The sequence below is a fragment of the Mauremys mutica genome, chromosome 9 (genome assembly GCF_020497125.1).
Source record: "Mauremys mutica isolate MM-2020 ecotype Southern chromosome 9, ASM2049712v1, whole genome shotgun sequence".
NCBI classification, from domain to species: Eukaryota; Metazoa; Chordata; order Testudines; family Geoemydidae; genus Mauremys; species Mauremys mutica.
The window spans coordinates 102,754,393-102,771,480 of NC_059080.1; the positions used below are offsets into that span (position 1 = coordinate 102,754,393).

Consider the following 17,088-nt stretch of genomic DNA (forward strand, 5'->3'; position numbering starts at 1 on the left):
CCTGGTCTGGAGGATTCACTTTGCATATGACACCATCTAATCATATATTTTACAGTGACAGCAAACACAAGTGACACGTGACACACGGTTTTTAAAGGAGAATCACACCAATGCAGGAGGCTTGTGTTCTTGAATGTAACAGGACTAATGACAAGCCAGAGGCCTCTCGAAAGGCCCAGTGGTAGGAGTGCCACTGAAGACAACGGAAGTTGAAGGTGCTCAGCATCTTGCAGAATAAGGCCTTAAGAATCGATGCTAATCATAAAAGAAACACAAACAGTGTACAGGTAATGGCAAAAGATTTCATTAGTGCAATTACATTTATAATGGTATGTTCTTTAATAAAGAATTTAAATAAGGCTTTGAATAATTACACACACTAAAACTAACATTCCATAACCTTATTCCGCAAGGAAAAAACGGCAGAAAACCCTCCGTGCCCGACAAGGTCCAATTACGAACAATTACATTCAAGAAGAGGTGGCTTCCAAAAAACCCAAACAATGGTTTGTTGCATCATCGGCTTTTTCAAGTCTCCTTGCTCCCTCAGTGTGAGAAAAGTGTGAAGAGCAGATACACAGTACATTCACCATGGGGGGAGGTGGGGGTTTGGCCAGCAAAAAATGCCAAGTAACGCTTCCCAATCTGGAATCTCACCCAATTTCGTTATGGTGATGGAAGCTCATGGAAAGAACAACTGAATTTTTTTACGTAGAGGAAGGTGAATTCTCTCCTCCCCACCCATACAAGTTGTGCATAATTATGGAAGCTTGGAAAAAAATAAATGATGTGGGCATGTGTGTTTATGGCTCAAGTTCTCCTTTTAAAAAACTCCACACAAAAAACAATGGGGGGTGGGTGAGAATCAAAGCAGCATATGAAATAGTAATATACTGTTTCAAAGTCTGCACTGTCCTGCAGAACCAGGAATTATAACGTGTTCATTTTGTTCTTGACAGATCCAATCTACCCTGGATATGTAAAAAACAAGGGACCGTGTCACCAAAAAACAACTTACACGCTGTAAAGTCTTTTAAAAAAATAAAAACAAAAAACAAATATAAATGTTGGCGAAAGCTCAGAAAAATTTATCGTCGATTCGGAAGTGGGGCCTCGTGACGTCGTCTGGGTTGATAAAGACGGAGATGGATTTCCCCGGGTTCTCCGTCACCAGCTGTTGCAGTTTTTTGGCTAATCGGTCATCAGGCTGGTTGGGGTCCCCTCCGTCTGACTGCGGGGAGGGGATGCTGCTAGTGCTGCCTCGCCTTTGGAGCTCCAGCGTTAGCCGGTTAGCAGCTTTGACGTGCTCAATGGCAGTTCGGAGGTGCTCTGCAGGATCCGAGCGGACCGAGGACAGCTTCCGGGCATGCAGCATGACCGTCTCTTCAGACAAGTGCTCCAACATGTTACACTGGGGGATGAAGTAATTGGGGCACATCTTATTGACCAAGCAATGTTGCAGATCATCAATGAGGCCCAGTAAGAAGTGGGCAGCATAATCCTCTTGAGCCAAGTAGTTGGCCGGTAGCCGGTCGCAAGCCCACAGCATCATGCTCCGCAGGTGATACGGACTAATGGCTTTGGGGCGGGAGAGTAGTTTGATGATGATCGCCTTGCAGGCCTGGTAGGCTTGCATGAGGCTGCTGGAAATGCACTTCTTCAGCTGCACTTCGCTCCTGGCGAACGACAGCCTCCACTCATTGTCCTTCTTGCCTTTGTAGGAACAGGCAGGCACTAAGTAAAACCCACTAATGACTTCCTCCTCTGTGATCTTCCCATCCCAGAAGTGGTTCTCCATCAGCCAGCTCTGGGCCACTGCTGGCCACCCTTTGAAAGACACCACGGGGACAATATCATACAGCATGCGGCTGCTGCCCACTCCCAAGATGATGGATATGATAGTTCCGTTCTTTTCCACCTTTTCTACTTTGGGCATCCCTCGCTGCGGCTTCTTCTGGATCTCGGACAGAACGATGCTAATGGAGTCATAGAACCAGTCCGCCACTTTCGTAGGAGAGAAGAAATAATTGGTAGCCCCGTTAATATGATCCACAATTGTGCAGCAGTCTTTCCATTTACTTATAGTCCCTTCATCGAACAGCCGAAGGCTGAGCCACGAATGGCACAGAGCCGAGTGGCGCATGTCCAGTGTGACTGGCTGGTTTCGGTCGTGCAGTTTCAGCGCTGGCACCAGGAGGGTGAAGTCCATGTCGTAGTCTGTTCCTCGAGCGTAAACGTTTAATTCATCGAGATCGAGATCCACCACACCTTCCCGGACCCCGCCTGAAAGGAGCAGGTACTCGTTGGCTACTGGGAGCTTTTGGTCCAGCTTCTGCACCATCCCTGCAAGAGAAGCCAGAGTCATTTCAGAAAGCGGGACGGATTTTCGGATTGCATGTTTAATTCACATTAAAAGATATCGCGTGTCAAAGATGACATACAACCACCATGGAAATCCAGCACTGATCACATATGCTACAGGAGACATGAGTCTGAGGTCTTGTCTAGAAGAGTTAGTGTAGCAAGCTGGGGTGGAAATTTATAGCGCACCGGTGTGCCACACGCTAACTGGCCCTGTGGACCCTGCTACTACATACTAACAGTTCCCCAGCATGCTTGGACAGCAGCAGGTCAATGCACGCTAGTGAACTTTCAGTGCACAATAGCAAGGTCCACACGGATGCTCAGTATGTGGCAGACTGCGCTGTACACTGACAGGCCCGCTTGCCATACGCTAACTCTCCACCCTGACAGCCCTTGGACAGTGCGTCCCTGCCAAGGATAAAGCCAGTCCCTGCTCCCACCAAAGTCAACAGCAGGGTCTCTCTTGAACGCAGGGATATGTTGTCTAGTTAAAACAGACTGATTCTGAAGGTCGTACTTAGCAGTACTGGATGGAAAGAGCAAAGGGCTTTGACAAGACATCGTCAAGCTATTTCTAGGCCTAAATGTAACTCCTGTTAAGCCCTGTCAAAACCAGGATTTAGCTGTCTAGCTACTAGGGCTTCCATCGCTGAGTAGCCAAGCACCTCCCACAAATTTCAAAATCCGAACATTAACACTGCCTCCCTCTCTGTCCATACCCCTCTTGTTCCCCCAGGAGAGGGACAGAGCTGGATTAGCAGGTAGGTTTTTTGGTTTGTGTTTGAGTGTCTCTGTGGAATTTACAGGGAAAGCTAAGCCAGAGAAATGGACTTTGCCTTTAGTTCTTAATTCAGAGAGGTCTGTGGTTGTTTCCCCATCTTTTATTGCAGGGAATTTCACAGTAACTCCACTCTAACACCCTGATTAACTTAATTTGGAAACTAATCCTTCAGGCTGCAAGGAAGGTGGCATTCCCTGAATTACCTGCTTAGCTCCCAAGCCACGCATGTGAATACTGGGCTTCTACTGTCATTGCTAAACAAACCACACCAAACACTTTTGCCCCCTATACAGTGCAGAAGTTAAATTTTCTCATATTTGATGAGTTTTTAAAACTGTTAAGAACAACAGGAGAGACTTAATCACTGCAACATTCAAAAGAACAAAACATCACATTGCACTCGATTTCTAAAGCAACTTAAAATTTTAGGCTTAAAATGTAGCTCTCTTTTGAGCATTCACTGTTTGAAAGTCAATGTCACTATTTGAGTTGGTCTTGTTGTTAAAGTGCTCAGGATTGGGAGTTACGCTTTCCTCAGGCTCCCTGTATAACTTCAGGCAATTCAGTTAGCCTGACTGTGCCTCAGTTTCCCATCCGTGAGCTGAGGATCATGATACTCACCCACTTCGTCAATGGTTTTAGTTTGCTTTGAGATCCGCAGTTATAAGATACTGGACATTTGCACTATGCCCCCAGGCCCCCGATACGTACTACACACATTTTGAAGTGTCACTCTGGGAGTGACTTATTTCTTGGCACACATTTTAAAAAGTAGCCTTCGTGCCCTGCTTCTTTCCACCTACATTACTGATACCAGATTCAACCCTTCCACTACGATGACACCAGGTTTAGGTTTAAACGGGAACGCAAAGGAGAACAAGTTGGCGAGGAGGGGCAGCAGGGAGAGGAGAAGAGGAAAAGCAGTTGATCTTTAACTCAAGGCCATGGGATATGGTGCCAGAAACCACAAAGGGACACTTCACTGCAAGGTTTAGCCCAGGTGAAAGCACCACAGCCCCTGGGTGAGAGGGTTGTGTGTGTGGATGGGAACGGGAGATCCTGGGCTATCTCTGCGGTGAAGACAGACTCTACTCACCCTCTGGAAAGAGAGTTGGCTCTGAGTCTTAACACAGATTCCCGACAATTCTGCCCCGCATCTAACATTTCGCCTCCATCTCCATTCAGCTTTTAATTTCTTCCTGGAGCACTGATGGTGCTCCCTGCAAGCGCCCTTTGCCATCCCTGCACTGGTCGGGGTGACCTTCCTGCCAGCCGACAGCCACGGCCACGGTTCTCTCCCCTCCACACAGTCCTGGCCTCAGGGAGAGAAACGGCTCAGGAAGAGCAGGAGATATCCGGCCTCCCTGCCTGCAGCTCCCGCTCTGTGATCTCCCCATGTGTGGCCGCTCTAAGGATCCCCACTGCTGTCACCACCGAAGGTGGCTTAGGGGGGCTGAGTTACATGGTGGGCTGTATTATCCTGATGGGTGGAGCTGGGGAGCAGGCCTGTCTCCCTGGGCCACGGAGCATCGCTCACTCCTACCTAGTGTCCAAAAAAGGCTCATTTGTAAAGTGCACCCGACGCGGAGTCCTGCTGAGCAGAGCTCACTGCCCGATGCTGCCCTGACGCTCTGCTCCCAAACGCTTGCTTTTTAGGGCGGAGTCACCAGCCAGCCCACCCAGCCATGCAGGGGGGAAAGGGACCAGGCACCCGCTGACTCTCCTGCCCGGGCTACTCACACTGTGGGGGTCGCGATGAGAGAAGGGGGAACAGCCACCACCAGGCTGGCAGTCCCCCAGCCAATGCCCCCTCTCCTCCTTCGCCCCCGCAACACACCCGCCGGCAGCGCCTAGCCAGGGCAGAGGGGGAAGCAACCCGCACCGGCTAGAAGCCTGGCAAAGCTTTCTCCTCGCAGCGAGCAGGGCCAGAACTGTGACTCACACACAGGTAACTGGATCCCTGCTCTGTTCCTGTGCTAACCCGACACACTGCGCCTTACGCAGGACAAGGTGCTAGGTACCAGTCCTGACCATAGGCTGGTCCAAACACTCCCTCTGACACCCAGGGCCACAATGTATCCCCCTCAAGGGTAAGTTTTCAGATATTCCTGGGGCCCAGATGTAAGAGAATTCTACGGAAATTACTCTTAAAACCTGCAGAAGTTGATAAATATATATTCCCTAAATACTTTTTGAACTGTGCTACAGGAGGGATAAAAATCATCTATTAAATTCTATAGGATGGCCCCAAAAACCTACGTACGGTACAAGAGATCACAGCATTACAACTTAGTCCTGTGGAGCACAGAGTCCCTGGCTGGTACACCCCTGCTCTGGGTAGAACAGTGCTCCAGCGAATATTCCAAACAGAAAGACTATTTCACTGTTTAAATCGACATTCAAGAATTCTGCCCAGTTAAGCAGGTTAGCATGGAACACTTATTTGGCACTTTCAGCATCACCGACTAATTGTGTCCGATATACAGCAACTAGCCAGACTCACGTGGAATGTTCTATATAAATGCAAATGGGGCTGGCCATTTCTCTGTAGAAAAATACAAAAAACTGGCTGCAAAGACAGAAAAATATTTAAAAAGCAAAATACACAACACCAGCCCCATCTGAGGTTTAAACCCACCAATATTCAGCACATCCAGAATAAAAGTGTGTGTGTGTGTGTGTGTGGAGTGAGAGAGAGAGACACACACACACACACACACACACACCCCACACTTTGTGAACCTTTACAAGCTGTCATTTGTCTTCTCATGTTAGGGGAAGGTGGTGGATAAAACCAACCAACCAACCTTCAAACCTGTGAGGCTCAGTAGGGGCAACAGCTGGGACAGGGGAAGATGGACCCATCTGTGAGCCAGATGTGGCAGGGCTCGCAGCGCAGCGACTGGGCTCAGCTGGGAAGAAGCCTCTTCTGAGCCCAGGCTGTGGAGCGAGCACAAGAAGGGCTGAAGCCCCCTGGGTACAGCGAGAGTACCCCCGACCATCTCGCACCCCAGCTGACGAGGCCTCTCTGCTCCCCTCTGGTAAAACAAAACTGGAAGCGTTTGTTTCCCATTGTAAAGCTGTCTGAAAGGCCAGCAGCCAGAGAAAGCTTTTGATAAGCAGTGTGCAATTCCTCTAGAGATAAGAGCCTGTGTGGGAGCTCCATTACCAGGCTAGTCTGCAAGTTCTCAGAAATTTGGAAGGAGAAAGTGTAATGAATCACCAGCCACTCTTTTCCTTGCAGACATCTGGCTCTACCAGCCCATCGGGAACTGCGAAGCATTAATGTCCACACAATGGCTACAGGAGATGAACCATCGGGCTGTCAAAATCTCTCTGCCTGGAGAGCTGCAGATTTTAAATCCAAGCCCATCTGAAGCTTGCATCCTTTCCCCTCCAGACACTGCAGCATGAGCATCTGCTGATCAAAAACAGCAGGAGCTCCAGCATTCAGCCAGAGAAGGAAGCTTCACGAGTGGTTAGGATCAGCAGTGCTGCTAGATTTGAAGACCACAAAGTAGGGGTCTGAAACAGGGTCTCCTCAATTTAAAATTTACACAAGACGTAAAGGAAAGGCTCTGTGAAGAGCCGAGCTGGTCACGCATAAGATTCCGTGAGGTGTTTAGGCGGCCTATGGACTTTGCTAAGCACTCAGACCAGCCCTCTTATTCACAACTCTATTGAGTATTTGAAAATATATACAGGAATATCACATGCAAACAGTAAACTGAGCATCCTATTTTGGCATCAAGCCTCACAACTGATTGGGCCAAATACCCGTATCCAAAGTAGCGAATGTAAACCCAGCTGAACCAGGCCAATCTAGCCTAGCAAATCTGGGAATATTAAATAGGCAGGATATGGTCAAAGTGAACCAAAGTCCTAGTATTCGAGAGAACAGTGGAAGGCCGGGCATCAGGACTCTTGGTTTCTCTTCTTGGCTCTGGGAGCAGATTGTGGTTTAGAGATTACAGAAAGTGAAATATGACAAGGTCCCTGTTTGAATCATCTTCAGGGACTGAACCCAGGACCTGTGGGTGCAAGAGCATGAGCCTCTACCACCTGGGATCAAAGCTCAGATCTCTCAACATTAAGGCGGGAGAGGAGTCATAACCTCTATCTATGGCCTTGCTGCTAGAGGGTAACACGGAGTGGATTACGGAAGTACTTAGTTTTGGCATGTTCCCTCTGAAAGCTTGTTTGGCAAGTAGCCACTTGGCTTCAGAGACCTGGATTCTTTCCCCAGTTCGGTCTGAGGTGACCTCACAGAAACTCCGTTTTCTTACCTATGAAATTAGCGAGTACTGCCCCAAGGTATGAAATCTTGGCTCCTCCTCAGGATTGTTAAACGTAAAAGTCTTAAAACCAGCAGTCAGTGGAAGCTCTGGGACCAGAGCCCACGGTCACAGAGCTCGTCATTTAGCGCACCTTCCACTAGGCTACACCGTATGCGCGAGAGAGATTATTTTTGTTAAAATAAATCACTGTCCTTTTCATAGCAGGAAACGTGATCTATTTTTATTCCCACCTCCTGCAAGGGAAAGAGGGCAGAGGATTACAAGAGGAGGCGGCGGCGGAGGGGCGAGTTTTACCTAACTTTTCCATTTGGGCTATATCCTCGAATGAACTGGGATGCTTCAAGGCACAAGACACACCATATCCTGTACATTAAGAAGTAATGCAGAGACGCTCTCAACCCATTACGGTATTTCAATGTGAATTGATTTCACAGCAGCCGCTGTGTGTGCAGGGCTCTGCTTCCACCCAAGGAGATACTTCATGCAAATAAGCAGATTTACAGTTCCCTCTATAAAGAGACTGACCATGGAATAAAACACCCGCGTCTTTTCAGACATCCGTTCATTTCCTGATCTGTCATCTAGTCCTGATGTCTTAGTTACAGCAGCTATGGCTAGAGAGTACGGAAAGCAAGCACCAGCCTGAAAAGGGGAGGCAGTAGGCTATGCTAATAAGACCAACCTGGTCTCATCAGGTTAAACCCTGTGCCCTCCAGTGCAGCCCACGGAGTGCCCAGAATGCAGCAGAAAAGCCACATTTCGGCTGCATGCGGCAGAGGAAGAGCCCCCCCCAGAAAGCATACAGCCCAGTCCCTTGTGTGCTCTGGATAAGCATCAGAATATGCACTGCTTCTCTGGGCCAAGCTGGAGCTCCAGGGGCTAGATCTGCCATGTTTCCATCTCCGCCAGGCTGGAGTACAGAAAGCTGCTTTGCAGATCCTTAGCGGCCTGCTGGTGGAAGCAGCAGAAGGGACATACCAAGCGAATGTGTACCCTGGGCCAAGCTCCCCCCAGTCCAGTGTCACCCACTGCTCAGCCTGGACTATCTCCTCCAGGCAGCATGCACCTTGAGCTGCCATATCGTCCCCTTCCCAGCAGACTTTCCACACACGCTGTGTCGTAAACCAGGCATTAACATTGTTCCCCCACCCCTGCCTGTTTTATAGCCTACTAGGATACAGGGCAAGCACTAGTCCACTGAGCTCTGCAGCCCGAGTTGCTACAGAGCGTATGGCCCAGAGCTGGTAAGGGATTGCTGCGGAAGCAGCAGCAGCGAACCCGGGACTGCAGGAGCTGGTCAGGAGGGAAGAGCTCAGAGACTTGCTAGAAGAAAACGAACGAGAGTTTATGGGAAGCGAGTGCCTGCAGCCCACTGGAGTTCAACCAGAAAGCTGTGCTAACCAGCCATTATTCTTTGCCACTGCCCTTTCTCCACTCACCTCTTGACTTCGCCATCAAATCTGACCTGAGGCGAAGCACAGAGCCACGTAGCATCAGCTTAGCAGCACCACATGATAATCGTCCAGCTTCTGCCCGAGCCCTCGTGTAGCTTTGAAAGAAACAGCCCCCCGGCGCATGCCCAAGCACCACTGCTGCTGGCTGCACAGGTCTGGCCTAGGATTTGGGTGCGTTCTATGGAGACTCCCTGACCCTGGGACACTCCCAGAACCATTCCTGAGGCCGCGCTAAGGCACTGCTGGCTCACACCTACAGCCATCACTCCTGAAGTCACACAAAGCAACATCTCAGCTGCTGTTTAAAACAAATGCCTGTTTCTAGGCCACATTGTTGGGAAGAAAAGTGTGACCATGGGACCCAGGTGTGGAAGAGGCAGAGGTGCCTGCCTGAGTCTGCACAGAGCCTGGAACAGTCTGAGCGAAGGATGGGTCTGCCTCATGCGTCTCAAGGGGGTGTTAACACCCAGGCCCAGGGCCATGCAGGTGTCCTGCCAACCCCACCCCAGCAGAGGCTGTGTGCCCAGCAGCGTGCCCAGTCCCCGCACCCAGGAGGTACAGCCCAGCCGCTGGAGTACGAACTGGGACACCTGCTTGCTGCCACCCCGGCCCCTTTAGGCAGTTGGGGGAGGAGGTGACCCCTGCAGATATCTATCCTTGCTGCCCCCAAGGGGAGGGGTCCCTGCTGCTGCTCCAGGGGAAATAAAGGGGCACTGGGCTGCTGCCTCTTGCACCTTGCATGAGAGGGGAGCTTCCCTCGCCCCCCACTGCCATGGTCTGGCACAGCCTAGTGGTTACAGCATGAAACTGGGAGTCAGACTCAGGTTCTCTGCCACTTCTGCCTGATCTGCTGTGTAACCTCAAGCACGACACGTAGCCTCTCCTTGCCTCACTCCCCCCATCTTTCATGTAAAACCATTTCACTTCCCCAGGCAATTCTCACACTCGGCTGCTGGGAGAAATGCCGTGAAACTCTAGACTAATCAACAAAACATCAGCTCTGTCTACAGAGCAAGGGCTGTGTCCCCGCTAGCCTTCCTGAGCTAGCTCGAATCCAGCAGGGCAGGTGGTAAGATGGAAGACAGAGCAGCATGGGCAGGTACCAGCTCGGTACAGACCCTAGGTACGTGCTCTGCTTGCCAACCCGCTCTGAATTACACTGGACGAGTAGCTGGATATGAGTCAGCAGTGTGCTCTTGTTGCTAAGAAGGCCAATGGCATATTGGGCTGCATTAGTAGGAGCACTGCCAGCAGATCGAGGGAAGTGATTATCCACTGGAGAGGTCAGTTTTGGGCCCCCCACTACAGAAGAGAAGTGGACAAATTGGAGAGAGTCCAGCAGAGGGCAACAAAAAAGATCAGGGGGCTGGGGCACATGACTTACGAGGAGAGGCTGAGGGAACTGGGACTGTTTAGTCTGCAGAAGAGAAGAGCGAAGGGGGATTTGATAGAAGCCTTCAACTACCTGAAGAGGGGTTCCAGCAAGGATGGAGCTTGGCTGTTCTCAGTGGTAGCAGATGACAGAACAAGGAGCAATGGTCTCAAGTTGCAGTGGGGAAGGTCTAGGTTGGATATTAGGAAACACTATTTCACTAGGAGGGTGGTGAAGCACTGGAATGGGTTACCTAGGGAGGTGGTGGAATCTCCTTCCTTAGAAGTTTTTAAGGCCCGGCTTGACAAAGCCCTGGCTGGGATGATTTAGTTGGGTTTGGTCCTGCTTTGAGCAGGGGGTTGGACTAGATGACCTCCTGAGGTCCCTTCCAACCCTGAGATTCTATGAAGCCTGTTCTGCACTGTCTTTACCACTACTGTTCCCCGCACAAGCTGGATTCAAGCTAGCTCAGGCAGGTTAGCCAGCGCACAGCTTTCATTACACAGGCATGTCCATGGTCATTTACAGGAGCGCGAGAGCTGGCGGTTTGCAGTTCTTTGGAAATCCTACACCAAACAGCAAATCCTGGAGACTGTTCTCCCTGCTGCAGGAAGGAACATTCTGCAATGGAAAACCCACGGCAGCGTTCTCCCGCCGTCCCCTAGAGCAGCGGTTCTCAAACGAGAACCACACCCAGGGAGATGTGGGAACGGGTCACAGGAGGCGCAAGCTGTGTGCCTATTTCCCCCCACCCCTCGTCTGTCAGCCCTGGGTGGCTGGGGGCCGTGCACACCCAGGAGCCCTCCCCTCTCCACTCCTCAATCCCTCTCAGGCTCTCCCCCGTTCAATCCCTCAACCTGGAGGCAGCAGGGCTCTGGCTGTCAGCCCCGGGGTGGCAGCTGCACAGAAGAAAGGGTGGCAATGGGGCGCTAAGTCTGCTGTGAAAAGTGATATTGACAGATAACACTTTTCAAATGGCCTCCAGAGCCGGGCGCCCGGCCACCGCTCCGGGCCCTGCCTCCAGAGCCAGGCGCCCGGCCGGCAGCCGCCGCTCCGGGCCCCACACCTCCAGAGCCGGGCGCCCGGCCGGCAGCCGCCCGGCTCCGGGCCCCGCCCCTCCAGAGCCGGGCGCCCGGCCGGCAGCCGCCCGGCTCCGGGCCCCGCCCCTCCAGAGCCGGGCGCCCGGCCGGCAGCCGCCGCTCCGGGCCCCGCCTCCAGAGCCGGGCGCCCGGCCGGCAGCCGCCGCTCCCGGCCCTGCCTTCGTGTACTTGTGGGGCAGGGAAAAGCGTAAACAACTACAGACACAAAGAAGTGGGACTCGATCAAATAAGTTTGAGAACCACTGCCCTAGAGTGACTCGCACCTAATTCCAGGGGCTTCATTAAAGGAGGCTGATGTGTCTGCTCTAGTGCAAGCAACGTGCTCTCGGGGAAGGTGTGCACAGCTTCTTCCATTCCTCTTGCTAATTGTAAATCTATTTGTGAGCAGCGCAAGTTCTCATTCTACTGAGCAAACAGAAGAGTGAGCTCTTTAAAACAGTCCTTAGCTACAAAGCGCATGTTAGGGGAGTGCTGACAGAAGCACCCTGGGGGAACTGGGGGGGTCAGGATGGAGAGAATAAACCATGTGATGCCAATTTAGTCCAATATGGGAGGCAAGCCAAGCAAGCAATTCTTTGCGGATAGCCATGCTGGAGCCCTATAGATTTTTCTCCTTTTGAGAGCAGGCTGCAGAACACACGACACTCTTGTTTTAAAAGTCAAGCTTTTATCTCAGGGCTTTCTTTACAAGATCAGGAAGAAACTGGGACACTTCTTTCTTTTACCTGCATGCCTCTGTCAGAATCCCTACTGTGAGCAGATACCCTGTACTCCGAGGCCCAATGGGGACAGGAAAAACGTAAATTAGACTCTGGGAGTCAGATTCTGATCACCAGCTCGTGGTGCAGGAACCACGCTGCTCATCCAATGGAGTTACTCCAGATTTTCACCAGGGAAGCTGAGATCAGAATCTGGCCCTGAAAGCAAAGCACAGAAAGAGGATCACAACTTGAACAGAGGGATATCATGGTCTGAATAAGGACCACGAGTTCGGAGGGCAGCAGCCAAGCAGGGGAGAGGGGAGAATGGATAGAAAAGATATAATCAGCAAGTAGCTCGATGGTACTAAGCATTGTAGATTTTACCCTTGACATTTGTTTCCTTGACATTGAGCCACCGTTTATTTAACCAGAATATGATTTCTCATAAACACTCAAGTTACCTTCGCAGTCATCATTGTTCCACTGATGGAAATGCATCTTCTACAGCCTGCACAGGTCATTACAAACCAAAAACGTGGTGGCAACAATTCTGTCTTAGGATACCTCTGTGACCCAGTTCAAAAGGCATCTTTTAGTCAACAGGGCAGGAAACATGAGCCTTCCACAAACAAAAACCCCCCAAACCCACACACCTTGAATTCCCGTCAGGAGCCAAAGAAAGCTAGGCTAAAACACTGACGTCTCTGACAAAATCTTTGTTGAATTTGATGGGACAAAAAGTGGCTTCTTACAGACAAGGCACTGGTAATCTCGTTCGGTCGCTTTTTTAGGGCGTGTTTGACTGCTGCTGTCTTTCAAAGTGTGTGTCATTAAATGAACGTGCCCTTTGAAGGAGAGCTTGAGAGAATTTTGGTTTTTTATATTATTTTGGGAAACTATTTTTAAACCTCACGTCAAAAGACAGGTGTTGCTACCTTGTGGAAATTGTGTCATGTAATGCAAGGAGCATGAGCCAATAGGAAAGAAATGACGACTCGGAAAGAGCCAGGAGCCGGAGAGGCCAGCCATCCAATTCACCCACACGCCCGCCCCAAACTAAAGCTGCAGCTCTACGATTACAACACAGAGCAGTTAGTGCAATTGAATTGATCTTCGACTGCAGTAGTAAATATTTTGGGCAGCATTTTCATTAAAAAAAAGTCTCATAAGAAGTATTCACCCCAAATCACTGCACCCTCCAACTAACCGCTTTAAGCTACAGACGTTTGCACCACAAGTTCCTACCTAACTGGTGCCCTGGTACAGCATTTCTCCTTTTCGATTTTTCCAGCCTCTCAGAACTGCTGCAGAGATTGTATCCCAAATAAGCTCCACAAGTAATACCAGAACCCACCCATGCCCCTGGTGGGCAAAGAGAGCCCAGTTCTGCCCTCACGTACACCCTGGGGCGCTGCTCAGGTGTGACCAAGGGGGAGGATTCAGCCCAGAAGGTTTTGCTTTGTTTACTCTCTTGGGGCCCAGTCCTGCAAGGTGACCGAGCTCTTTGAAGGAGAGACTCAGCAGGATTGGGCCCCTTTGACTTGTATACAGGACTTCCAGGGCCTGCACTGTTAGCAGCATCTCTGCTCTGGCCAGCTCCTCAGTCATGTGGCCTGACAGCTGCTGTGGCGTTAACTCAGCCCTGGTCTGCAGCTCATCTGTTCCCTGATGCAGCTTTTCCCACGCACCAAGCCCCACCTAGTGGATAGTCTCTCCACCTTCCCCACCAAGCCGATGCCAAGTCCGCCAGTTCGGCGTGGGATCCTGGTGAGAGATGCCCTCCCGTGGCATCATGCGGGACACTGAAACACAGGGCTGCTGCGACTGTACCTGGGAAGAGACTGAAGTCTGACTTCAAAGCCCTCAGCGTTTCATGCAACGTAAACCCAGCGCAGGTTCCAAATTGACCGGTCGCTGCCAGGTGTCTCTGCTGGCAGGTCCAGCAGCCTCCCGGTGATGGTCACAGCAATTCTTTACACACACAAGGACCAAACTGCACTCCCAGTCACGCCAAGGAGCAGGGCACGCAGTCCCGTCAGGTCAGACTTTGACCAGAGTACGCACAGCACTCGGGGTTTCTCCAGGACGGTTCACTGCCCTTGGTACATACAGTTTGCTCTTTGTGCCTCTAGGAACTAGAAGACAAATAGCTAAATGAATCCACAGAGCCCTGTTTGCAGACAGCTTGTGTGGGCTGTGCTCACAGACACGCAGCCACACCCACTGTGCCCCCCTCCTTTCAGTCGGTGTGAAACCTGGGGTGCACCGATTGCGGGAGGCAGTAGGGCTTAGAGATAGTGCCCTCAGCTGGGGCTCAGGAGACCCAGAGTCTATTCTTGGCTCTGCCACTGGCCTGCTGTGTGATCTCAGGCAAGTCACTTCACTGTGCCTCAGTTTCCCTATCTGTAAAATGGGGATACGGATACTGGACTCCCTCTGTACGACACCCGCTGATGAAAACTTCTATATAAGAACTAGACATTGTTTTGCTGCTGCTGGGCCTGTACATGGATATCTAGCACACATAATTTTTGTCTCCAGCGACCCAGCCATGACTTTTCACTTCCGTACCCGACTCTGGCGGTTCTTTATGGAGACTACTGTGACACTGCACCCCATATTCTTCACAGTAATATTACTACGATTATGGCATAATAAGCATAGATATGAGCAAGGAAGGGAGGGCTAGCTCAGTGGTTTGAGCATTGGCCTGCTAAACCCAGGGTTGTGAGTTCAATCCTTGAGGGGCCACTTAGGGATCTGGGGTAAAATCAGTACTTGGTCCTGCTAGTGAAGGCAGAGGGCTAGACTGAATGACCCTTCATGGTCCCTTCCAGCTCTATGAGAGAAGCATATATTATATTATTATTTTATATCGTACAAGACGGGTCATGTGAGGTGTCATTGGAAAAGTGATGATTTGCTGACTATCATTATCCTATTTGTATGCATGTTTGACTTTCGTACCTGCAGCTATAGATATTGACGAGGGACCTGTATTTCAAATGGGCTCAGTCTGGGTGTGTGCTGGGGGTTGGGGATTATCTTGGCCGTAGCCTCTCTATTGTTGGTTCATGAGTGGCTGGTCAGCCTGCCTGTAACTGCAGCTGGGGGTGTCCCTGCCTGTGTAGATGCTGGAGGAAGTGTAGGGCCAGGAGAGGGTCTGCAGCTTGTCACAGCAGCCCAGTGTGAGAGGGAGCCCGGGCTGATGAGTCAGAGGGTTCAGTGGTACCCCCGTTACAGGTGCCACCCCAGGGGGAACCCGCCACAACTCCTGGAAACGTGGGCCTGCCACGCTCACCACCGCTACATTCCTGTTCTGAAACAATCCTTCCCGGCTACTGGGCAACACAAGGAGGGGGGGTTGGATGGGTGGGAGGTTCTGAGGGGGGCAATCAGGGGGACAGGAAGTGGAAAGGGGCTGATAGGGAGCGGGGGCCAGGCTGTTTGGGGAGGCACAGCCTTCCCTACTTGGCCCTCCATACAGTTTTGCAAACCCAGTGTGGCCTTCGGGCCAAAAAGTTTGCCCACCCCTGGTGTAGACGCTCACTACAGCAACGGGAGGAGTTTTTTCCAGTCGCTGTTGTAAATCCACTTCCCCAAGACAATTCTACCATCACCCTAGCGCGTCTACACTGGGGTCTGGGTCGGCTTAACTACGTCGCTCAGGCATGTGGATTGTTCACATCCCAGAGCAAAGTACCTGGGTCAACCTGACTTTCTAGTGTAGACCAACCCTAAGACTGGCTACATCCTCCTCCCCCTCCCCGCCCCATTTGTATATGGAACAAATTATCAGCAGAGGGAGACCTGATCACACCCTTGGGTATTTAGTGTCCAACAACCCTGCAACAACTGCTCAGGCATGAAACCAGCAGCTCATCGGCAACCAAACCATTCTCACCCCCTCCATTATCTTATAGTTATGTCAATGGGACAGCTGAGCGCACACAGTGTGTGATGAGAATCCCAGTTTACCAGCCTCAGCCAGGAGAGGCCTGCAAGAGCAGGAATGGCATCGATTAGGAAGCAACAGGTTCCTTGTAACATGGGCGGGAGGGAGAGAGATGCCCCCGTATTATTTCCTTCCACCAAAAATATCCTTCCTCCTCGTCTTCCTATCTGCAACATCTCGGATGTTCCCAAGGCAGAATCTTTTACTACAAGGGATGACCCAGTGAGGATCCATTTAATAGTTTCCGTAGAACCAGAATGCGTAGCTAATATAGTGGAGGAATGGCCGGGATAATCGACTAGGCTTTGCGATCGGTCCAGTCTGGGCGTTTATAGTCATTTAGAAGGTTCAGTGGCAATGAACGTCGTCATGTCAGAGCAGTGGTTTTCAAGCGGGGTTTCAGAGGGTCCGCCAAGCTGGACCAGCATTAGACTCACTTGAGGCCCAGGGCAGAAAGCTGAAGGCCGGGACCCTGAGCCCTGCCACCCGGGGCTGAAGTCAAAGCCTGAGCAATGTAGTTCTGTGGGTGCCCCTGTCCTGTGGAGCCCCAGGCAATTGCCCTGCCTGCACCCCCTAACGCCAGCCCTGGCTTTTCTACGTGGAAACCCAGTTATTGTGCACGGGTTGGCCATGGAGTTTGCATAGCACCTGGGGGGGGGGGGAGCCTCAGAACGAAACAGGTTGAGAATCCCTGTGTTAGAGGATTTGGCAGAAGGTGCTGGGTCAAGTTTATCACCAGCTAGAGCAGGGGTAGGCAACCTATGGCCCGCGTGCCGAAGGCGGCACACGAGCTGATTTTCAGTGGCACTCACACTGCCCGGGTCCTGGCCACCGGCCCTGGGGGCTCTGCATTTTAATTTAATTTTAAATGAAGCTTCTTAAACATTTTAAAAACCTTATTTACTTTACATACAATAATAGTTTAGTTATGAAGACCCGGCACACCACTTCTGAAAGGTTGCCGACCCCTGAGCTAGAGTGAGGGCGTCACACTCATTAGCTCCATCTAGCTGCCCGACAGGCACATGCCAGCTATGGCGTTAACCTCTGCCCGAGGAGCAAG

At 51.1% G+C, this 17,088-nt stretch overlaps 1 protein-coding gene across 1 annotated transcript in view; it reads right to left on the reverse strand.

The window, feature by feature from the left end:
• Positions 1–280: 280 nt before the first annotated feature.
• The window catches only part of MB21D2 (Mab-21 domain containing 2), a 74,680-nt gene continuing 57,872 nt past the window's right edge, over positions 281–17,088 (reverse strand). The window contains exon 2 of the mRNA XM_045030775.1: positions 281–2,343. Within this exon, the coding sequence (XP_044886710.1) occupies positions 1,079–2,343 (1,265 nt within the window). The 3' untranslated portion in view covers positions 281–1,078. The remainder of the gene's footprint in view (positions 2,344–17,088) is intronic.